Source organism: Castor canadensis, chromosome 2 (assembly GCF_047511655.1).
Source record: "Castor canadensis chromosome 2, mCasCan1.hap1v2, whole genome shotgun sequence".
Lineage (NCBI taxonomy): Eukaryota > Metazoa > Chordata > Mammalia > Rodentia > Castoridae > Castor > Castor canadensis.
The window spans coordinates 85,950,792-85,975,633 of record NC_133387.1 but is presented as its reverse complement, the minus strand read 5'-3'; the positions used below and the strand labels follow the sequence as shown (position 1 = coordinate 85,975,633).

Genomic DNA, 24,842 nt, shown 5'->3' with positions numbered 1-24,842 from the left:
TGGCTCTTTTACATAAGAGCAGACATTTTGTTTATGTTGGCTTTATTTCTGGAATTCAATAGGAGAAACTTTCAAATGAGAGTTTAGCCTATCCCTTTAGGCTGCTAAAAGTGAGTGTGGTGTTTTTTAACTTCATATTTTTATTCTTATGTATTTTGAAGAACATCAAATACTGTTTTGCGGGAATGAATACCAAGACCTCCATCAGATGAGTTTTGTATGCCTAGCCTCCCTTTGTTCCCTCTGAAGTTTATACCTTACTTCTTTTGGCAGCCCCTTTCTACAGAAATATCCTACTTCTAGAAGATCTTTTCTTTCCCAGGCATTATAACATTTTATCATAAGTTTGTGTGTCAAGAAAATATCTCTTACCATAGAAATGAAAACACCTTAAAAATGTAATTCTAAAAGTCTATGCACAGCCCTTATAGATACATGGAAATTTGTATTTTGTGAGTGCTATTTTTTTGGTATTATGCAAAGTGCTTTAATTCACTTCATTTTTCATGTCTTAGTACACTCAAATCTGATGTGGAACTATAGCTATCTTATTTAGGATCAATCAATCTCCTAGGCTCCTGGCTAGGATGGAAGCTCCTCTCAGCTCTGCTTGCTTCAGGGCTTGGCCTTCCTCTGTTTTTTCATCATATTGAGTATCTGGGAGGGAGGTGATAGGAGATGATTTTTCCATTTGCAAGCTGCCTTCCAACTGAAAGAAAAATGAAAGGGCAAATGCCAAGCTTTTCACTTTCTTTGGCTATTACAAACATGCCTCTTCTCCTGTTTTTCAGCAATATATACAGTTTTTCAAAGGAGCTATTTTTTTCTAGATTGTCAGAGTTAGCCAAGTTATTTTGTCATTGAAGAGTGTTAAAAATAAGAATATATGTCAATATGACATTATGAGATTAACTTTCTCATAAGTTGCATGTTATGGCAATAGGTTAATGTGCTATTTTAATTAATTAACACATACAGGAACAAGTGATATATGTAACATTCTTATGCCAACAGAGGAGAACAAGCATAGTGCTTTAGAACTTGGGCTGTGGAAGCAAGTTTTTAGTTTCAAATCCTAGCACTACTTCTTACAGCCGTGTTATTGAAGTACATTGTTAATGTTTCTGTGCCTCAGTTTCTTTATCTGGAAAATGGGAGTCACAGCATACATTGTTCACAGGGCTTTGAGGATTGAATGATATTTATGTACAAAGTGCCTAGTAGTGCAGCAAATACTCAGGTTGTTGTCACAAATCTGCTGTTTGCAGTGGGCATTGTGATAGTCACTTCACCTCCTTTTTCCCCAAAATAATTCCCTAAGGCAGATTTTTATATTTGTGTTTTCCAGATGAAAAAATTGAGGTTCAAAGTGTTTAATTTCTCCAGATTTGTATAGTTAGCGGAAAAGGGTAATGTGAACTTCTGGAACACAAATTTTATTTGTATTTATATAGTTTCATTGTATCTTTTGAGAGTGTATGTGGGAGTAATGACTGATTTACTGATTATGTTATAGTTAATTTTACTTTGGCACTATTTGGTGAGGTATATCAATATTTTGAAACTTAAAAGGCAAATCACATTTGAAGCTACAATGTTCTAGTTAACTCGCATTTAAATAATGACAACCTTTAGAAACGTTGTGTAAGAATATATGGCTGTAAGTCATTGGTTCTCAGAGTGTTGTTCCTGGATCAGTAGCGTGGACTGGGAACTTGCTAGAAATGCACATTCTTAGAGACTCACCCCAAATCCAGTGAAACAGAATTATTATGGGTGGGTCCCAGCATTCTGAGTTCTAGTAAGACCTTCAGGTGATTCTGATACTTGCTAAAGTTTGAGAACCTGTGCCCTTGGTGAGCGACACATCTGGGTGACATACCAGGATATAATATGGCTCATGTTATCTAGTCCCAAACTGGAAGTTACCTGTCCCAGACAGAGAAGGCATGTGATGGTAATAGAAAAATACAAGCAGGATTGCTATTTGGCAAATGCCCTTCAAATAAATATTAAATATTCAATACTGTGTGCTTGATCCCTTCCACTTCTTGCATGTAAGCCTTCCTTAGCAGATGGTAGTTATTATAGTTGGGCACAGCCAAATAAGCACAAAGAACTGGGACTGAGAGTGACTCTCTCTCCTGCATTAGGATGGTTAACTTTTCTGTTATTTAGCAACTAGGTATCTTCAACTAAGAGGAACTGACATATGAAGAATAAAAGAGGAAGAGAAAGCAATAGGCAGTCATTACCAGTGTGTCTTCATCTTTCTTCAGATATAGTTTAAATGTAGAAGTAGCATATTGAAAAATGAGTGAGGCTGAAAGATACAAGAAATAAGTAGGGAAGCTGCTGTTATATCCAGATTTAATTATGGAAAGAAAGGATGAACGCAGTTGTCTTCTTAGAATTCATAATAGCTAGTGTGGAAAAGTTAGGTCATCCAACCGGACATACTTGCCTAGACTTTAGGAAGGCAGATTTTAAAACATTCAGAGAAAGAATAGGTATAAACATATGGTAAGTATTAAAGCCAATGTATTTTAAAATGCCATTTGGATTTTAAGTATAGATGATCCCAATGAAGAAAACAGGGAAAAAGCTAAAATATGTCAATGTCCTTGTGTTAGAAGCTGTTCAGTGAACACAACCTTGGAAGGGATCATGTTGGAAGGGACCGGGCATCAACAGTTGATGTGGCCAAACAACCAAAGAAAGTATGAAAATAGCTAAAGTAGTAATTATTATTTACACAACAAAAAGTATACAATAACTCTTTTTGTTCTCAAAATGTATTAGGAGTGATAGCTCAGAGAAAACAGCTCCATTTCTATTCTATTTTCTCATTTTCTGTCAGAATTGTCTTCCAACTGGTAAGATTGGTAAGAGGTAACAGAAAGCTCAGGATTGTCAAAGACATTCAAATAGAATATCTAGCTGGCCAACTCCATATAGTTTTAATTCAATAAACACACTAAGAAAACTGTTTTTGTTCCAACTGCTATGTTAGGCTGTGGTAACAAATAAGCCCTTGGGGAGCCCATACCTGGAGGAGAAGTAGACTAATAGACAAGTGTTTGGGGGTATCCTATGAGCCCACCACTTTGGAGGCCTTCTTGAGTCAGAGCACACAGGAGCTTGAGAAAAGCCCCTAGATGGGAGATTGAACTATATCTTAAAACCAATAGGCTTATATTTGGCCTCTGGCCCAGATAAAACTACATCACAGGAGAACTTGTATGTGAAGTCACTGAACTGCTGTCACTTATTTTGAGGGAAATATGAAAGATGAGAGCGATATTAAAAGTATGGAATCTAGCAATAAAATTTTGAACTTTTCAAAAAGAGAAGAATTTATAATATCTGAAGTTGGGTTTCCTGAGACAGGCTTGCTAAGAGTTGTATGTGGCAGGTTTGCTGGTGAGTGATCCTGGGATGAAAGTGAGGAAGAAGGACCAGGCTGGGCTGACTACCTCAGGACTGGACCACACCGAGGCAAAAGGGTCTGCCCTTTGTATCCTCGTTGGCCCCAGGCTAACCTCTAAGAGTGTGTGACCTTGAGTGAGGCAATTCCTTGGAGTTGAGAGCGGTTTCTAGTGGAGGACACAGCTGTAAGATAGCCCTAGTTTCCACTACAGGTGGATTCTGAATATTCTAGATAGTTTAAGGACTTTGAAATGGACTCCGGGGAAGCTACTAACATAAGGTGTCACAGGGAGTCTTTATGCCTTCTGGGAGATAAAACATTGATTGCTAGAGCTCAATGTGGCTTCAGGGACATGGTAGACATTTAGCTGGACTTCAGCAAGGCTCCTGGCCAGGACACGCACAAAATCTTTATAGATAAAGAGTCTTTGGGATAACTGACACTGTAGATGTGTCCACAGGGTACTAAATGATTGATTTCTGTTAATTCCTTAGGGCTTTACTCTCAATGTTATCATATTCAACATATTGATCATTGCCTAGGAGGAAGATATGCGTGTTTGCTCTCAATAGACTGTAATAATGGGTCAAATCTAACGAGATGAAATATGATAGGATAGCTCACTTGTTCCAAAAGTGTAGTTGCGCAATTATAAGAAAGGAAAGACTTGCTTTGCAGCAAAGGGGAAAAACATAGGGATTTTGGTCAACAGCTCAATATGAGTCAACAGTATAATATGAGTCAATCCTGAGACTGTGTGATTTGGGAATATTAAATAATTATCAGAGATTGTTTTGGGTTAGCAAGCTATTAATTCTTTTCATATGGTAAATCCACACTGTTTAGATATTTCACTAAAACTACTCTGCAAGTACAGGGCAGCTGTCCTCAAACTTTTTGGTCTCGGGATCCCTTTATAGTCTTAAAAATTATCAAGGACTACCAAAAGCCTATGTTTATGTGGCTTATGCTTCTCAGTATTTAACTGTCTTAGAAATTAAGACTGAAGAGTTTTTTTGGTATTGTTTTTGGTTTGCAGTACTGGAGATTGAACTCTGTGCCTTGCACTTGAGCCACACCCCAGTCCAAAACTAAAAAACAGTTTTTTGTTTTGTTTTGGTGGTACTGGAGATTTGAACTCGGGGGACTTGTGCTTGTGAGGCAGGCATTCTACTGCTTGAGTCACACCTCCAGCCCTGTTTTACTCAGGCTATTTTGGAGATAAGGGTATCACTTTTTACCCAGGCAAGCCTGGACTGTGATCATCCTATTTTATGCTTCTTGCCTTAGCTGGGATGACAGGTGTGAACCACTGCACCCAACTTTTTTCTATTAAGATGGGGGGTCTCATGAACTTTTTTGCCCTGGCTGGGCTGGAAACCCAATTCTCCCAATCTCAGCCCCTCAAGTAGCTAGATTACAGGCATAAGCCACTGGCATATGGCTCTAAAAAATGTTTTTAAATTAATTTAAAAATCACGATAATAAACCTATTACATATGCATGTAAGTTATTGTTTTAAAAAGTATATTTTCTCCCAAAATTAATGAGAGGAGTATGTTCTTATTTGCATCTTTGCAGCTCTCTTGAATGTCTATACTGACAGAAGGCATTTAGATTTTCATATCTGCTTCTACATTCAATTTGTTGTGATGTTTTGTTTGAGTATAGTCAGCATAGGAAGAAAAATCCATCCTCATGCAGATTTGTGGTCAAAGAGAAAGGTGCTTTAATAGTTCTTGCAGGTAAGTCTAGATATTCTTCTTTCATACTATTCCCAGACTCCCAGGTAGTAGCTAAAGATTGGTTGCAAGATAGAATCTGAAACCATATCAGTGAGTTTCTCCATACTCTTTTACATTAATGCTCATGGATCTGTGTTGCACTTTGAACAATGTTTTACCCACGCATGATTTTGTAACATCATGCATTGGTCAGTTGCAATATATTGGTTCACTGCATTATTCAGTATTTCCAGATACCACATTTTATTGATATTACCTCCTTTCTCATCAGAAAAGTCTTTAAATGCTGGGAAGCTGTTTAGGTTTACAATGCTGGATATTAATTTATAAAATTCTAATGTTTGCTTGAAAGCTCAAATGGTATCCTTGTCAATAAATACTGTCAGTCGTGTTCCTTGAAATGCCAAGCTCACTGTATTTTTGAGACAATGTCTGCCAGATTCCTGAGTCTGGATAACTATAGTTATCAAGTCATTCAAGTAAGAGTGGTGTTCCATGAAAAAAAGCAGCTCATTCAGCCCACCACACCTCATTCTCCTGCATTCCTGGTGATGCAGCAGAAGTACTTTATGCATTCTTCTGATTTCATCTCTTGGAATATTAAAAAATGTATAGTCAGGGTTGCTATTAGGTGAAAATAATTTTTATTGCATCATCAAAGACATTCTTTAGTGAAACTGCTTTCTCTTTCTCTTGCTGCTAGTGTAAGACAGTGAAGAATGCGATGACAATTTGGTGCCACTGTGTTGATTTATGCTAAGGTGTCAGCAGTTTCACCCATTACTGCTTCACAACATCAGTGCAAATGTTAACACAATGAAAAAGGCACATGATGTCTTAGTGTTATATGCAAATATTTTGGCTTTACAAGTTTTCACCCCTTGAAATCGTCTCAGAAACCTCTGTGCGTAAAAGGGATATGGAGCCAGTAAATCTAATTGTGATGGTTCCTCATATGGGACTGTGATTTTTCCTTCTTGAAACTGAGGTTCAGGTGCACTGTGATAAGGAAGGTTGCATTTGCATAGGCAAGCAGAGGAAACAGAGCCCAAGCTGTAGCAAATGTGTTCTGCATCCTATATGTATTTTTGTTTTTTTTTCCTGGAGGTTATGGTAGGCAGTTGAAGATCCTTATGAAATAGCTACATTAAATAATATTGTCACCAACCTAATTATCATTAGGTAGTATTTTTAATCTAATGAAAGTATAAAAATCTAAGTTGATGATTTTCTGTAAGAGGATTCAAAACAGTTCATAAATGTGTATACATGTGGGATAAGAACTATATGGGGGACCAGCAAGGTGCCTCACATCTGCAATCCCAGCTACTTGAAAGGCAAAGATTGAGAGGATTATGGTTACATGCCAGCCCGGGGTAGGGGTGATGGGGGTGGGGTAGGGGTGGAAGTTAGTGAGACCTCATCTTAATAAACTGGATGTGGTGGTGTGTGCTTGTGATCCTAGCTACGTGGGAGGCCTTTGGTAGGAGGATTGCAGCCTGAGGCCAGCTCCAAAGAAAAACTCAAGTCCCTACCTATGAAATCACTAAAGCAAAACAAGGGCTGGCTTATGTGTTAGAGTACCTACCTAGCAAGTGTGAGGCCCTCAGTTCAAACCCCAGTACTGAAAAAGAAAGTATATGAGGATAACAATGAAATACATTGCATTTGGGGTATTCTTATTAAAAAGTAGAATCATGAAAAAAATCAGTAACTGAATAAAGGTGCCTAGAAGGAGGTATTAATTAATCAATCAGGGATTTAAATTTTCTTCTTTTTTGTTTATCGTCATTTTTCAGATTTTTCAGTAGTGAGTAGAAACTGCTCTTGTAATCAGAATAATAAGAAAAGGGTTCCTTTCTTTCTTTTTTTTTTTTTTTAAGGCAGTGTCTTACTGTGTAGCCCAGGCTGGCCTTGAACTCATCATCCTCCTGCCTCAGCCTCCCAAGTGCTGGGGTTACAGGCATGTACCACCACACCCATCTTGAAAAAGATTAATTTAAATGAAAAAAAAAAAAAAGGAACTGTAATTGTACCAGCAATGCAGAACCATATAAAAGTTCCTATAACTGAGAAATAATTAATATTTTCTTGGGTTAAAATAAGTTTAGCATTGCAGAAATTGTTATAAATTTATAGGAAAGCAAAGAGACTTTTATACTATAGCATAAAGTGACTAGCACACTGAGACCAGAAGCCATGTTTCATAATTTCCCTATTTAACACTCACTTCTGACTGACAGGATCTGGCCTATTAAAATTTTATTTTTAACCTATATGCATTCCTCATCTGCCCTAATTGTCTGTGGTGGCCAAGTGTGCATAAGACTTCTTCTGAAACAGAGAAGTGCTTCTGGAGCCACAGATGATGGGTGTTCTCATAAATATCTATAGTGCAAGCTGCATGGAAGGTGGTGGTGTTCAGCATCCCCAGTTCACTTCCCCTTTTATAAAGGGGGGCTGTTGAACAAGATATCTAAGTCATCTTTCTTTTGAAGATTTTTTTTTCTTCCTGATTTTTGTCAAATAAGACCTTTGTTTGAGTTTGAGGGTTTTTTTCTTAATATCCCAACCATGATGTTAACACATCATGTCTGTATGGAAAATCATTATTTTCACATTTTCAGATTGTGCTTAAATTATTAATTTTAATACTGTAGTACAGTAATGTACTACAATCCATGGCATTTCCTTTTTTCATTTTAAGTACAATGATAACCTTTTTATATTAAGCCTTATAAAAATAGAATGTCTAAGTTAACAATTTTTAGCTAATTTGATTGATTTAACAACTACTGCTTATTTTGTTGCCTTTTGTATCATGTTGACCTTTGTTGCTAAATTCATAAATTGTTGACAAATACCTTACTCCTAAGGTAATAAACTTCATATTAATACTAATTGTGCTTTTTTTCCCCCTGAGAAGTCTGGCTATCTCCTTGTCCCCTCCATATTCTTGTTTGAAGACCTATCAGATAGACATTTTTCTTTATTCTTTGAAGTACTGCAGAAATGACAGAGAATTAGAAAATGTCAAGGTTACATAGACCCCACTTTGTCTAGTTTCCAAGAGAGCAAACTTGACTCTTTGCCATTTCAGTCCTCTTTATCTTGTTGTTCATTTTGAAGTTTATATTAGGATAAAACTTAGACACATGCTTATATCTTGACAAAAATACTTATTTTAAGGCCTTGAAATATATGACAATCTGTAAATAGATAGAAAAATCCTTCAGAAATGTCACATTTATATTATCAATAGTTCTGGATTTGTAGGCCCTCACAGACCTCTCTTGCCCTCATTGTTATAACTTTGAATCTCTTGCCTATATCCTTTTGATTGTACTCTTCAGCTTTTCCAACCTTTGCTCCAGCCTTTGTAGCTTACCACAAGTCTTTGGAGAAAAGAGGGGGCTAGGGAAACCTTGCGCTTTTCTTTCACATTATACCACTAGGACTACCATCTGTTCCATCCTTGTTAGGGCATCTTGTTTGCAGTATCCTGGAACCTGAGCCCTTAATGAAATGTGCGGGGTAGTCCATTGCTTCAAAGTGTAGGTGAATTTCTTTCAGATGTTTGTGTGTAGAAGGACTCACCATTACCATTTCCATTTAAACATGTTTTCCCCACAGAAATTGAGAAAGAAAATAAGCTGGCTGGCCTGGAAATAAATCTGTTTTCAATTATGAATTGTATTAGAAATCTTTGCAAATTATTGAATACTGTGTGCTGGTGTTAGGGACAGTCAAGTGTGTAAAAAACTAGAGGTGAAGAAAGAGCTGGGAGAATAGAAAGGACAAGGTGTCATGTTTTTGGCATTCCAAGTTGCAATTCTGTTTCTAGAACAGCACTAAAAATGATCGCTTCAGTTACAATGCTTTATAATGTAGAACCTGCTCACCTATGTGAAAATGTTTTCTAAGACCTTAAAAGGCCAGTATTTAAAATTTTAGGTAACGATCCACCTATAAACCAAAGAGCCAGGTGTGTGTGTGTGTGTGTGTGTGTGTGTGTGTGTGTGTGTGTGTGTGTGTGTGTGTAAGAGAGAGAGAGAGAGAGATGCTGGAGAATTGAACACAGGACCTCATTATACCCCCATCTCTTAAAATGAAGATGTTAATGAAAATCAAGGAAAAGACCCTATAGCTTAGATCTAGGGCTTAGTAGCTCATGCCTGACATTAAATACCAGCTCACATATATTTTAACTAGATGTGTAAACCTGGACAAGTTTTAAGTTCCATAAATTTCATTTTTGCACTCATAAAATGAGGATACAAGTGCCTATTATTATTTCATTGAATTGTTATGAGGATTTATATAATGATGTAAGTGCAGGTAGTATGAACATTTGAGCAATAAATATTAATTATTCTAGAGAAAAATTCATGATCACATAATCAAGTAAAGCCTGGGCAGGTAGTGAACGAAACTCAAACTTCATTTTAGAACATAAGTTTTGATTCTGTGTTTTATATCTTTTAAAGTACATTTAATTCAGTAAGGCTGTTTTCTGAAGATGTTTCATGAGAAAGGTAACCATTTGTGAACCAAAGATTTTCTTAGCTGCCTTCCTGTCCCTGGAAGAGATGATAAAGTTAGTCCTCAGCCCAACCCTCATTGAATATCACACACCCTGGCTGGGTGCTAACAAAGTGTCTTTAGCTTTCTCAAGCTGTGTCAGCTAAACATGCCATTTGCTTATCACTCTTCTTTTAGGTTATTTATTCTAAAAATAAGAACATTAATAAGCCAGAAACAGCAATCTTATAAAAGCCTCATAGCTAGACAGATTTGTGGTCCTTATTAGAGTAATAATCCATCTGTTATAGAATTGGATCAATTTGTAAATTAAATTGATTAATCTAAAACTACAAAAAAAAGGTGTTGACTTTTTCCAAATTAAGTATTCCTCATGTGGATTTTCCTAAAAAGATTTGGGATAACTAGATTATCTATTCTTCCCTTTTCTGGATCCAGAAAGGAGGCTAAATATCTATTAAAAAGAGAGGTAAGTTTATTTCTGCATTGAGATTCTAAAGGCCTGATTTCTCCAAGTTTCATATTTTGACTAGGCTTAAAAGGTTAAAACCTTTTGATGCCTGCTGGAACATTTCTAATACCCATTGATTAGTAAATTTGTGATTATGTTTGGATTATCTTCTGTACCTAGTTCATTTTACTGTTATTTTAATCTTGGCTGATCACACACACACAAAAAATCTCCTGACAATTCTTTTAACAATGTGTGATTGGAATAATAACTTCACATGTTGAAGAGTTTTGTGCTGCAGCTGAGAGGCATGTAAATACAAGCTGCTTATTTGCAAGAAGCTTCCAGATTTGCAATATGATTGCTATGGAAACCACATAATGAAAACCTTATAACCATCTGTGTGGTTTGATGGATTTTACTGCATAGCTGAGCTGTTTTTGTTTACTGTTATTAAAATGCTGAATGGAGTATATTAACTCACAAACATTGACTATTTGAGGTATTAATTAGTATTGTATAGTGACATTGTACCTCATTGCCAAAATAAAATATGTTTAATAATAAGCCCAAATAAATAGCATGTGAGTGCATATATTTCTAATATGCTGTGAAGGTGATTATTGCCTAGAATTTTGGTTACTTGTTCTTATATATATATATATATATATATATATATTTTTTTTTTTTTAGTAATGGGAAGAGGTTTGCACTATTAATAAAAGAATATGTTTGAATTTATTTTCATGATTTTTGGATCCATGTCTTCACTCAAACATCTCCTTTGTGCCAGATTCTAATTAAGATTCAGTCTGAATATTTTCCCTCTTAAGATTTAAAAATACACACCAAATTTGATTTTGTTGTTTTTTACATAGAAGCTTTTTGTATTGTTAGCCCAAGATAAAAATTAGTTGAATATTATTAAGAAAAATCGATGTATGAAATGTATAAGGCTTTTGACTAAAATATCAGTTTGAAATGGTAAAAGGAAGAGGTGTTTTTCCTTTTCTTGGGGCGGGTGGCAACACTGGGGTTTGAACTCAGGGCCTCATTCTTGTTAGGCAGGCACTCTTAACACTTGACTTGCTCCATCAGTCCTTTTTTTTTGTGATAGGTGTTTTTGAGGTTGGGTCTCGAGAACTATTTGTCCGAGCTGGGTTCGAACCACGATCCTCCTGATGTCTGCCTCCTACGTAGCTAGGATTGCAGGCATGAGCCACTGGCACCCAACAGAAAGTGTTTTAAATGAACACCTCATGTTCTAAAACACTGCATATTAAGTAGCAGCTCATGTAAATGCAGTAAGTGTTAATTCCTAGGTATTTTTAATGTCATTATTCTGATAATTTAAGAATATGCTTCTTAAAGACAAAGCTTTCTAACACCAACACAATTCTCAGCACACATTATAGGCACTTAAGTTTTAATAAAATAAAAATAATAAATTTGTAGTATTAAATTCTTCTAAATTCATTAACTTTGTCATGGAGCAGAATTTTTCCTTTTAATTATTAAAAATAATTTTTATATTTTGGTGCTGGTGAGTCTAAATCCCAGCCTCTTCTCCAAAGCAAAGAATAATATTTATTACATACATGTAGTTATGGCTTTTGACTGAGGACATGTGTCCTTAACTATTTCTTAATTTGTCCCTTACTCTTGGATTTTGTGATCAGATTAAAAAGGGAGTGGGTGCTAGGGAAAGAAAAATTGGAAAAGTGAGGGAAACTTTCTCCTTCACTTTAAAAAAAATTAATCTATAAGCTGAGTAGGTTGGGTTAACAATTGTAAATTGTAAAGATTTCTATGAAACCACCCTATAAACAACCTGTTTATGACAACTAGCCCTCGAGATTTGGCAGAAGTGAAATAACTGTTGTTAAACAGAAATGTGCCATTTGAATTGCCAAGATTAGTTGCAACAATATGTAAAAAGCATCAACTATTTCCAGCTGTTCCTTATTTTGGAGCTTTTACTATTCTGTTTGCATTTAATTATAAAAACTCAAAAACAGTAATGTTTGTCTTGTAAGCACAGTAATTCCCACGCTTAATGTAAATGTTGATTTTGATTAATCACCTTAAAAGGTGCGCAGGAGACTCCTAAATGTACATCTGCAGTCCTGACTTCTATACATACTTTACCCTGTGACACTTTCTTTGGGTGATCCACCAGTGCATTAAATCCCTAATGTTGAAAACACAACTCCTTATGTTCCTGAGCAACACAGATTATCTTGGCTATACTTTAAATAATGATATACCCATTTCTCAGTAACAAGCTCAAAACCTGAGTTGTCCTTGGTTGTTTCTTTTCCCTCTCCTCTACCTCCAGACCGGCAGACCAGCTGACAGGCAGATAGGCACAAAGCTTATCAATTCTGGTTCCTTTACCTCTTACAACCACCTCCTTTCCATTTCCTCTGCTCCTCAGGACTTCCTTCCTCTTTATCTAGACTCTGTCCACTCCTCACCCAGGCTGTCTAAGACAATGGGATCAAATGGTCATTCCTGAAGCAGCATTTAAGGTCTGTCTGGTTTCTGCTCGAAAACCTTCTAGGGCTTTTTGCCACCATACCAAAGTATGAAGTTCATAACAGGATATGTCCACGGACCCTTGGAGACTGGCCACGCTACTAGTGTTGTCTCCATGTTTAGTCCCAATGACTGTGACTGTGCCTTGTTCTTTTAAAGTTCAGGACTTTCTCTCAGTCTGGAAACAGCCCTCTTTCCTTCTCATTTATGCTCTCTCTATCCTGTAGTACCTGTTCTTGGTATTCCCCAGGTGGGAGGTTTCTCCCCTATACTCCTTCAGTGCTTCGTGCCTTTTGCAGGCTTAGGTCTCTCTAGCTCATTTTCCTCTAGATCTTGTCTTCTGTCTCCCCTAGGCTGTCAACTTCCATTGGGCAGAAGCTCTCTATTACACTTGCCTGTTTGGCAAATTCCCTCTCTTATATGTAGGTAGTACTCAATGAAAATTGATTGACCAACTGATTTGATTTGACTATATTTATATATCTTGCATGTAAGTTTTAGATTTTTTGTGAAGTTATTATTCTTTTGTTTGTTTTTTGAGACAGGGTCTCACTATGTAGACTTGTCTTGAACTCATTATCTTCCTTCTTCAGCCTCCCAAGTGCTAGGATTACAGCTGTGTACCACCATACAGCATTATGACTTTTTGAATCCAGCAGTTTTTCTTTGGTGTGCCATATTTTTATGTCCTTCTGTAACTATTTCTCAATTATATATCAGTCCTTAGGTGAAATGATAATGTAATACATATATTTTTAGTACAAGAGAATTAAATAGTTGATTAGATTTTAAACTCTTTAATTTTCTCCTATTTCTTCTTATAAGTTGGGGAGAGAATGAGGGGAGAAAGTTAAAAGCATAGCACTGACCATAGGGAAGATTAAGAGCACGGACTTTATGACACACTTGAATTTGATTAGCATATTTTGGAAGTTACTTCACCCTGTCTCAATTTACTCATCTATAAAATGAGGATTTGAAAATTATCCACAAAATCTTATCTCTCATAGTGTGTGACACAAAGTATCCTCAATATAATTTTGGCAGCATTACCTTGAAGGGTAAGGATCCTTCTAGTAGCCTCCTATGAAGATTAAGTATGAAAACATGTCTGATACTCAATAGCTGACTTATAGGTTAACTGTATATCACACATTTTCTCCTTACTGTATTGATGTTTTAGGAACCATGATTTTATCTGTAATATTCCTGCCACACAGTGTAATATAATATGCTGGTATAATGCTTGGTGTTATTTTTCTGGATTCAAGGGTTCTAGTGGATTTAAGATTGCTCCAGATGAGTTTCTATAAGTATTTAAAGCAAAATATGCAATGCATTAGTACATATCTTAAATTTTATCAAGCCAACTCAATAAGCCTTGGGTTACTATTTGGAAATACTAGTTGCTTATTTGTTCTTTATGTTAGATTATTGACAAAGGAATATGAATCTTGGGTAGTTTCATTCTTTTAAAAATAATATTTATGTGCTATAAACCTTAAATTTTGCTCTTAAGATGGGGTAAGTATTGTATTATTCTCCCCAGGAGCCCCTTCAGTCAGTGTACAACTGACACTGTTTTTTTTTTTTTTTCAGAAGAAGAAGAGGACAATGCTTCAGTGAAAATGGAAGAACAAGGGAAGATGAGTCAGGACAGCCTGCATCACACCTCAGGTAATGACTGTATGACTTCCAGGCAAAGCCAGTTTTGGTTTTTGCTTTAGCCACTTTCTTACTGCTCTAAAGATGTTCACACAGCTCCCAGGAGTTGACCTGTTTGGTCTGGATAGCTTAAAGCTGAGAAGCTACTTAGTCCCATTTAGAATGCATGAAAACCACTTGAGAAGGATTTATAAAGTAAGCCAATTTATACAAGGTATTCCTTCCTGAATTACTTTGTAATGACTCAATTAGCTTTCATTTCTGCACAAAGGAGATTTAGTTGCATAAATTAGCTTATCATCATTGAGGAAGTGTCACTGCTAAAGGACAGTTTATAGATACAACATGCAGTTGCTGTCAAACCTATAAGAATGTAATATAGACATCTGTGTATACTTTGTGCTTGAGCAGAACAGACTTCTGCCATTCAGAGACTAACAGGGGACAACAAGTTGCCCAGGGGACTGGCAATGTAGACATCTCTGAAAAGGTCAACTTGACACAGGCTCTGACAATCGACCCACAGCTCTGTCTTCTTTGATAAAAATCAGATAAACTTAAGACCGCTAATTGATCTGCAGCCTGTTTAAATGTTGGCCATGCATATCTTCATCGCATATGATTAACACAGAAAGCAAATGAATTGGGTAAGAAATGCCAGAGTCCAGTGACAGCAGCTTAAAAATTGGAAAAGGATACTGGTAGCCTAGAAGACTAGGAAGGATGTTCCCCTTATCCATTTCCACTTGGCACATGGCCCCAAGTACTAATTGTAACCGAGACTGGAAAAATAACTGCACACGCTAGGTACAAAAACCACATGATACAGACAACTTTTCTTGCTTGTTGTTATTTCCAAATAGCAAGAGATAAACCATATCTGTAATGCAAGCATGAGGTTAGTTTTGATAAACCAGCAATTATTTCACACGGAAAGAAGAGAAGGACTGCCTTCTTATCAGGACTTTACACCTCTTCACAGCCACATGTCAGCTGGGGCGAGGTCTGCCCTATCATCCTCAGGTCCTGCAAAGAGCTGGAGCTGGGGTGACCTTCCCCTCTTTGATACGTCCATACATCACTCTTTCAAGCTGTCAGAAGTAGGGTGGACAAGCAGTGTGTGTTCAGGAAGTAGCTTTCCAGAGGCCTTCCTACTGTGACATGTGGAAAGGAAACAGCAACCCGATTCCGGACCTGGACAGGAAAGCAGGAGCAGGTTGCTGCAAAAGGTTTTGGTTTGCTTTTTTCAGAAAGGGAAGTGAGGATGGAGTCATCAGATGTTAGCACTTTCATCCTGTAAAATACAGCTATAAAACACGGCAGCTCAGTAAAACCTTGAGGACTATGTTCGATAGTAATTTGAGTATATATGTTTTAGGTTATCTGTCATGAAGCTTCTGCCAAAAGCATGTAGTTTTCTTTTCCTTTTTAATTTCTGTGCAGGTATAGAAGGTAGATATAAGAATATAAATATTCTTTCCGCAGATACAAATATTTTGACTTAAAGCAGTGTAGTTTTCAAAAATGCAGTATTTTGAAAATAAAAAAGAAAACTTTTTAAAGTAACCATGTCTCAAACTTTTGCCTTTGAGAATAGAAAAAAGACCCCAGTTTTCCTCAAAGGAATGCAAAGTAGATGGAGCTTCTCATGCCATAGTTATAAAGCACTGCAGTAATTCTTATCTTTAGTGACATGAGATTCTTTCCAAGCAACAGTTTTAATGCTTTTGCATAGCAGTGGCCTTTGCTCATTCCTAGGCTGTCAAAGACTAGAAGCTAGTTTGCCACGCAAGGCAGTTGGTTGACAAGGGTATTACTGTCTTGCCGAGTATCACGTGACGTGAACTTCTAACCTTACTCAAGAATGTTATATATTTTTCACATTGACTGATTTTACTTAAAAAAAAAAATCAGACTTTCTGATGTAAAATATATAAGCATAAACAAAATTAATCTGTTTCTCCAACTTCTTCATGTTCAAGTTTATATATCTTGAACATATATACATATATATGTATACATATATACATATATATGTGTCTGTATATGAATGTATGTGTATTTTTTTTAACACTGTAAAATATACTTTTGAATAATAGTTTTCAAATCTCTGACACCCACAGAGAGATTCTCCATTATGTTATATATATTTCCTTGGTTGTCATCATGTTTTTAAAATCGTATTGCCTTTGCAAAAATATTTCCAGTGTTTCCATGTTTAGTTCATACTTTGGCAACCATTTGGTTACCTTTGCCCATAGATCTGTTTTTGTTTGTTTTAATCCTTCACAGGCTGTCTGATTTCCAATTTCCTTTTTCTTCCTTACTTTCTTTTTCCTAATCATTCATGCGTCTCAAGACATGGATCATAATAAGGTGACTTTTTCCTGTGATTTTGAAAATATAGATCATGATGTGAATAAAATCGAAAGACTAATCCATGTGGTAAAGATAACTAAGCAGAATTAACTTGTATTCAGAGTGTATGCTTGCCACATTATGCTCCATCCTATAGAAATCCCTATCTCACATGGATTAGTTTTCATTGTATTGGGGAACAGTGTTAACTTTTGTGAACTTACCATGCTTTTGAGGCTGTGCTTAATATTTTGTGTGTATGTTTAGGCACACACAAAAATTTAAAAGTAAACTAAAGGAGCCTCCTATAGTTCCTAATTTTTATGTACAGATTTCATGTCAAGATTTAAACATTAACATTCCTGGGGAGACTGATGCAAACAAGCATACACTGCCACGTTTTCTCTTAGTTGTGATATTTCTTGTTTATAACTAGACTTACATGCTGAAATAGACAGACTAGTAAATTGTGCGTACATGGAGCTGTGTGATATAAACAAATTATTCTTTAACAGAGCTCACACATGGGACACAGAAGCGAGGTTGGTCATCAAGATTATAGAAAGCACAGTTGAAAACACATCTCTCTCCCAGCATTGTCAAATCACTGGCTCCATTGCCTCTTTACCACAGTGAGGTTTAATGAAATGCTCATGATGCACATCTAGGGAGAGATGCATCTTGCACACAGTGGGGGTCTCTTCCCCTCGCCTGCTCCTGTAACTCCCATTAGTGTTAATGGGAGTTTCTCCAAGTGCATCGAGGGAAAGAGATCCCCAAAGTGATAAGGATTATGGGTTAGAAATCACCATATACTTTTCCTTTCCTTCTTTCTTCCCCACCCCCTCTTGAAAAACCATTAAATAAAAAACTATCGTGAGAGAATCTGAAAAAGGAAAGAGCAGCCTGGACAGCTGGGGAACCCATTGGGATGCCATGGCTAAGCCAAAAACCTCTCCTCTAGTTTTCAGCCCAAGTTTTGTTTCTTCTGCCTTTTTGGGCCAAGCCTAAGACTGAGCAGTATTAGGACCACATAAGAGCTTTGACTAGAAAAACCAACTATTTAGACCTTTTACCCCCTGGCTGGGTGCTGGCGGCCAGGGTCTCGCGTGTGGAATGATGTCATCCCCCCTTTGCTCTAATTCCTTGACTTTTAAGCTGACACTGACAGACTGCATGGGGCACAACATTTGACCCATTTAGCAGTTGATTTAATCTGACTAGAATGTTTCAACTTCCAAATCTCTATTTGTCTAAATAAGTGGTTTTTAAAAGAAATCAGTCACTTTATTATCAAGTGATTTTTTTTTTTTCTAAAAATAAAGAAATTGACCATGTTGGGAGCAATCTGGCCAGCTGGAGTGCCCTCTAGTGTCCATTTATAGAATTTATGTAATATGGCTTGGGCTGGGGGGGGTGCGGTGTAATGAAGGGTGGCCACAAGCATTGTTAGTTCTTGGTTGGATTCCCAGGCTTGTATACATCCCTGCTGGTATCAGTGATGAACGCTCAAGTGCTGGTGTGAAGAAGTCAATACAGTGTCTGTATCTCTGTCTGCCTCTTCCTTCTCCCCATCCTGTCCTCCTCTCTCTCATTGTCCCTCTCTTTCTCTGATCTTTAGAAAACAAGAAAAAATTTTAATAGGATTTTGTTAAGCTGTGTATTTTCTAGTCCTTATTTTCTTCAAATATAACTGAAATGTAGCATCCTATAAATATTTAGACTCCATGTTAATTAAGTTCTCTTTGACTCTAAAAATGTTTTTTAAGATATTAAAGAGGATTTAAAATTTTTCTAATGAACTTCACAGTGTATAAATCACAAAGTATGACTGTGAACACCCTAATGGTGTGCAAATGTGACTACTGTAGTCGTGTTGGAACTGCCAAGAAGCCTGCTGTTTCAGAGTCATATAACAAAAGTAAGATGACAACGCTGATCCAGCACGGGCCTTCAGTTATCTCCTCAGCATTCAAAGATGACATTCCAGTGATGGAAGTTGTCAGCGCGTGTGTCTTCTGCCTGACTAGCAAATACACGGACATCTTATTGATATTACTTGCATTCTTTTTACGTTAACTCATCAAAACTCAATTATCATGAAATTAAAAACAGGAAACAGTTCTCAGTGAAACAAAAGCACCCAGTGTATTTAACTCTGTGCTGTATTTCAGGAGACCCACATTGTATAAGTGACAAAGTATTTATTACCCAGTTTATTGTGGTATTACAGAGCGGAGAGCGCTAAATAATCAATCAGTTAATGGTCTGTATGGCAGTTTGAACACATCACATCCATTGTGCTTATGCTGATAGAAGGATGAGCTGATAACTCTAGTGTAAGTTGCATGTTTATTCAGAGCCTAATGTCCTAAACTGGGGCTGACAAAAATCTGGTGAAAAATGCAGCTTCAGCAATGGCAATTTCAAATTCCTAAAATAGTTTAGATTCAACTTTGAGAGGCTTTGGGTACAAATGTCCTCAAAGAACAGAGCTGCAATTGCCCTTTAAATTATTGTCACTTTTTGCTTTCCCTTTAGCCAGGTTTAGACTTTAGGATTTAAAAAAATGATTCCCTAGTTTTGGTCTCATATTAGCGCATTAGTTCTTTTATTACTCTTGTTATTTTCATGAGGTATCCCAAATTCTGTGAGATGATTACTCCACAATGTGTTGGTCCCATCCCATAGACACTGCTCATGATGTAATGTGGCAGACTCCTCTTCATACGGGGTTAGGTGTGTTACAGAAAATAAAGGGGAAGCAACTTTTAGTGCTTCTTCATGAGAATGTGTGCTGCGACTACAGGTTCTAGATGAAAAGCAGGAAAAGAAAAAGAGACTTTAAAAACCAGGTCTTTCTGAAAATGATCTTTGTTAGATGATAGTAAGAAGTAGGATTCTTGTGTGAATGTACTAAAATGTTTATTTGAGACAGAATTTTTTTTTTTTAGCCTATTTCGGTAGTCTGGGGTGATCCTTTAATTTCTATTGGTTCGAGCTCTAACTCATACTTTTTCTTTTTCCTAGGAGATAAAAGCACTGATTATGCTAATTTTTACCAGGGTTTATGGGACTGTACAGGATCGCTTTCTGATGAGTTGTCATTTAAGCGTGGTGATGTGATTTACATTCTTAGCAAGGTAAGGAGGAACCCCAAAATGACAAGTGTAAAGGGGAAATACACAACTCAGTTTTTATGCATTTGGATTTACGACACTGGGGAAAAATGCCAATTGGAATTCTTCTAGGTTCTTGTTAACAATTGGGAGTTCACGATAATTAATTATTTTGTCAAGTGAAATATAATCAAATTTTAAACACAATCAGATAACAGGATTCAACTTACCAGTGTGTTTACCTATCACTTCAGCCCTTGGCTCACATCCACCCTCTGTCTTCTCCAGAAACAATATACTTATGTGAAAGTTAACATTGTAAGGTATTAGGTTATTTATTATGTTTTTCTTTCCTCTTCCTTTTTATTCTTCTGTGTGCTTATTCTGATTTTGTCTGCCATTCACTACTGGAAACACTGTTTATAGAACAAGTTTTTCATCTTTATGTAAATAGGTTGGGTGTTCCGGCAATTTAAAAGCAATGCTTTTCTATTCAGACAGGTTTAGCTAATTTTTTTAAAGTTTAACCCACTATATTTGTAAACATAGTGGCAAAGTGTATTGCTGTAAACTCATTGTTTTATATATAAAAATCTTTGTGTCTGCTTTTTAAGAAACTGAATTATTCAGAATCTGCCATATCTAAAAGTCATGTTATACTTCTGGTCACTTGTGTGAGCTCTCTTAATTTTCATATTCTAATTTTTACTACTCTAATGTGGGGATTAAAAAATCTCCCTCTGTCTACTTAGTGAGATTATTTCGCAATTAAAATTTAAATATTTTACAATGTAAATATACGTACACTGTTTAAATATACAATTTTATAAATATACAATTAAAATTTAAATATTTTACAATATTAATATATTTTACAGTTTAAGGAAATGTTAAGATATATCATAAGTCTAAGAACTTAATATGTTTTTTTGATTAGAGAAACATTTTGGTCTTTTCAGAGGGATAATATGACTGTTAAATAGGAAGAGAATTTGGAAATAAGGTCACATGTTGAATTTTTTTCTTGGAGTTAGGGAATTTTGAACTCAGAACCTTGTGCTTGCTAGGCAAGCAGTCTTGCTACTTGAGCCATACCTCCAGCTGTACATGTTGAATTTTAACACTAGATGGCTGGTGCATAAAATCATAACTTAAACAATCCTAGAACATTAGAGTGAATGTCTTAATAAAGATCAACTATTCTTGGTTTTACAAATAAGAGAACTTTGGTCAAGAAAGTGCTAGAGCAAGTATTTAAGCTGTGTGTCTTGAGGATTTTTGTTTCCTGTTTTGTAGTTCTGGGGCTCGAACTCAGGGCCTCAGTCATGCTAAACAAGCACTCTACCACTGAGCTAAACCCCAGTCAAGATGTGTGTCTTGATTTCCAGACTAGTGTTTTTCCTTCTGTTTTCTTCCCCTCCCCTTCCCTCTCTTCCTTCTTCCTTTTAATTTGAAACCATGGTAAGGTACCTACAATGTGCCAGGACCCATTCTATGCACCAAGAGGAAGAAGATACAAGCACTTGTAGGTTAGTGGGGAAAGAAATACTTAGTAATACATAAATACAGACAGCTGTAATAACCACTAGTCAAGGTCCCCAAAGCTAAGGCTTCTCACTTATATCTCTCAATTTTCTGCTTAGAGGTATAGCTTTTTTGTTGTTGTTATTTCAGTTCTAGGAGCTGAAACTGAGCTGCTTTCAGTTCTAGGAAACTATAGATAGCCATTTCCACATAACAACTCTCTCTTTTTTTTTTTTTTTAAACATTTCTGGGGCTTGAACCCAGGGGCCTTTCATATACTAGGCAAGCACTATCCCAGCTACACCCCCAGCCCATTTAAAATTTTGAGACAGGGTCTCTCTAACTTGCCTAGGCTAGCCTTAAGCTTGTGATCATTCCTACCTCAGCCTCTCCAATAGCTGGGATGACAGACATGTATAATATCGCACCTAGCTCCACATGACAGCTCTAGATTAAGCCTGTTGTTGAGCATCTAACTGTCCTGAGTTAAGACAACAGCTTTTTTAAGTTAATAACTCACTATAGAAATAATAGTTATTAGTTTCACTTCTTGTCAAAAAACTTTCTTGGAATCATTCCCAAATTTACTTGGCTCACAGTTTCTTTAACCGATTTGGCTGCCAATGTGTATAAAATTAAAAGGTTGACTAGCTTCCATTTAGAATTTCAGATTATAGACTAAATGGCACATAGCCATTATACTCCTTCTGCAAATATGAAACATAAAGCCTATGTGGGTCTGTTCTTAAAACCTTCTTTGTGAGTCAGATTGTCTGTCGCCGAAAGCCTCAGTGCAGCCCCCACCTCTAGATAAACAAGCAGAGTTCCCATAGGTTTGTCTTATTTTTGCCATTGCTACGGAAAACGATTTTCTGTTAACCTGAAGTTAAAAGTATAACCATTGTATACCATACTTCTAGGAAGCCGGGGATTGTAGTTCCTGTTCTCTCGAAGCTGTTTTGTGGAGATTGTAGTTGTGTAAAGCCTGATTAGGAGCACAGGTTAGAGCTGGCCAATTTATGAGCAGCATTTACTCCCACCTAAAATATGTACAGATCAGGGGTTGCACTCAGGGCCTCACACTTGCTAGGCAGGTGCTCTACTACTAGAGGTACTGCACCAGCCCTTTTTGCATTGGCTATTTTTTTAGATAGGGTCTTGCTTTATGCCTAGGCAGGCCTGGACCATGACACTCGTCTTTGTGCTTCCCCATAGCTGGATGACAGGCATGTGCTACTGTGCTCAGCTTTTATTGATTGGGATGGAGTCTTGGCAAAATTTTTTTGCCTTGGCTGTCCTTAAACTGCCATTCTCCTGATCTCCACCTCCCAAGTAGCTAGAATTATAGGCTCGAGCCACCCCACCCAGCCCATCTAAAATTTTAAACACTATTATTTGTGAGTGAGCCAATCAAAATTACTTTCTCTATCAGACTATCACAGGGCTTGAAGTTCCACCACCACTATCATCATTTCATTGGGGGCTTTCTAAAGATGGCTATTTGAGCTGGAGTTCATTTTGGTTTTTGAAAAAGCCAAGAAGGAAGACCTCTAGCCACATTACCACTATGGGCTGAATAATTGAATGCCCATAGTCTTCAGCTGTGGTGACAAGACTCAGTGAAGGTAGAAAGAATAGATACTTAGCTGTTCCTGATGGGATTTTAACACATCCCAGCTGTGTGTCTGTCCCGTTTCCCACCCCCCCAGCTCCTCCTCCCTCCCCCTCCATGTGTGTGTTGACTTTTGATAGTCTGGTTGCTTTGGAGTTGAGCATTTTATAAAGACTAAATTCCCCCACCTTGCTTTGGGCAAATTCAGATAGGAATCTCTGGAGAATCTCTAACAATCTCTTACTGGTGGTGTGTCCTTCCAGTTTTATCAGAACTTTGGCAAACACAGATCATAAGTTAATACCATAAATTTATTTAATATGTGATGACTGCAGCTTTGAGTGGTTTGTGGTACAAATTAAGAACTCAAGGCTTTAGTAGAAGGGAGTAGTAAATTACTCAAAAAGACTTGTTTCTAGATCAAAGTCGGGCCAGTGTTGTGTAGTTTGAAAAGTGCAATCAGTATAGAAATCATTAATGTTATTACAGGCCTAGAAATTGTTTAATCTTTCTTAGACATATTTAGATTTCCTGATAATGGGATGAAATTTTACCATTTTAATTTATTTTTTTACACCATCTAGTGGCTCAGAATGAATGGTGCAGGTAATTGCTGTTAATGTGCACAATCAAAATGGTGTCATTAATTCAACTTTAAATCTAGCTATGGGTTATTACTTTCCCATCTCATGTCAGTAACGTATTAGCATTAATCATGAAAAATTTTGTTTATCATTTTTGAATTAAGTATAGAAATTGAATACAAAAGGAAGATGACATTTTAGGGAATCTAGCATAGTATTTCTGAAGACATAGAAAATGTGTACTTTGGAAAGAAATTAATGCCATGGTTTTCTAATAAATAAAACTACTTAAAAGATTTTAAAGAAATGCAACTTGCTCTTACTAATGAACTGATTTTTAATTTGAAATATTAAATTATCACTGATTTGACTTAGCTTCTACAAGTTTGTCAATTCTGAACATATTTTAAAAGGCAACACAAAATAGTTTAAGATGCATTCTTTCAATGTAAATAAACATTTAGACATCAAGAAATAAAATAACATGCATTACAATGGAGAGTATTTTAATTTTGTAAATTTAATGGTAGGAAAACATTTATTTAACTGGTTTGGGGATTAGGCTATCTCCATTAAAAATCACAATGGAAATACAGTGTTATTTTAAACTTCTGTCTTCTTTTTCTGCTTTGTAAGTAATCCTTGATGGAGTGCTAGCTGTGCCCAGTCAGCCCTGGTAATATTTATTTATTTTAAGACTTTTTAGCGAGTTATACAAATTTTAGCCTTTTTTTCCTCTTCAGTGAAAAATCAAATGTTGCAATAAAGAAAGAAGTGCAGGCAGACACCCTGCCCTTCCCCCGTCCCTTTTTAACATTTTCCAATTAGCAGCTGTCATGTGAGCCCTGGCTGAACTGGCCCCTCCTTCAAAGTGTCTGGCATTTTCTTAGTTTTAACCTTTGAACCTCACTAATAATAAATCTAAATACTGCTTGCCTAAAAGGCAGACGGTAACTTTTTTGCTCTACAGTTCTTTTCCTATAGGGTTGGTGCTGTACTTTTTTGGTTTGGTTTTGCTTTTTATGTGTTAAAATAAATGCTTCCGAAGTTCAGTGGAGATTTAGAAATCTTTTTTATCTTTTTTATCTCCTTAAAGCAAAAAGCACATTTTCAGGGATGGATGAAAGTGGAATTTATGATTTTAATCTCAGCAACATTGTTAGTAAATTAACTCTGAAATGGTTTCAGATTTATTTGGTGGCGGGGAAAGTTATATTGGAGGTAGAAAACCTTTTAATTTTAAATTTTTTAAATTAATTCCCCCCCCCCCAAGA

General features: G+C 36.5%; 1 protein-coding gene across 4 annotated transcripts in view; it reads left to right on the top strand.

The window, feature by feature from the left end:
* The window catches only part of Skap2 (src kinase associated phosphoprotein 2), a 173,559-nt gene that overhangs the window by 128,160 nt on the left and 20,557 nt on the right, over positions 1 to 24,842 (top strand). For all 4 annotated transcript variants that reach the window (XM_074065174.1, XM_074065175.1, XM_074065177.1 and 1 more), the window contains 2 exons: positions 14,306 to 14,383; positions 19,760 to 19,872. In XM_074065174.1, coding sequence (XP_073921275.1) covers positions 14,306 to 14,383; positions 19,760 to 19,872 — 191 coding nt within the window. The remainder of the gene's footprint in view (positions 1 to 14,305; positions 14,384 to 19,759; positions 19,873 to 24,842) is intronic.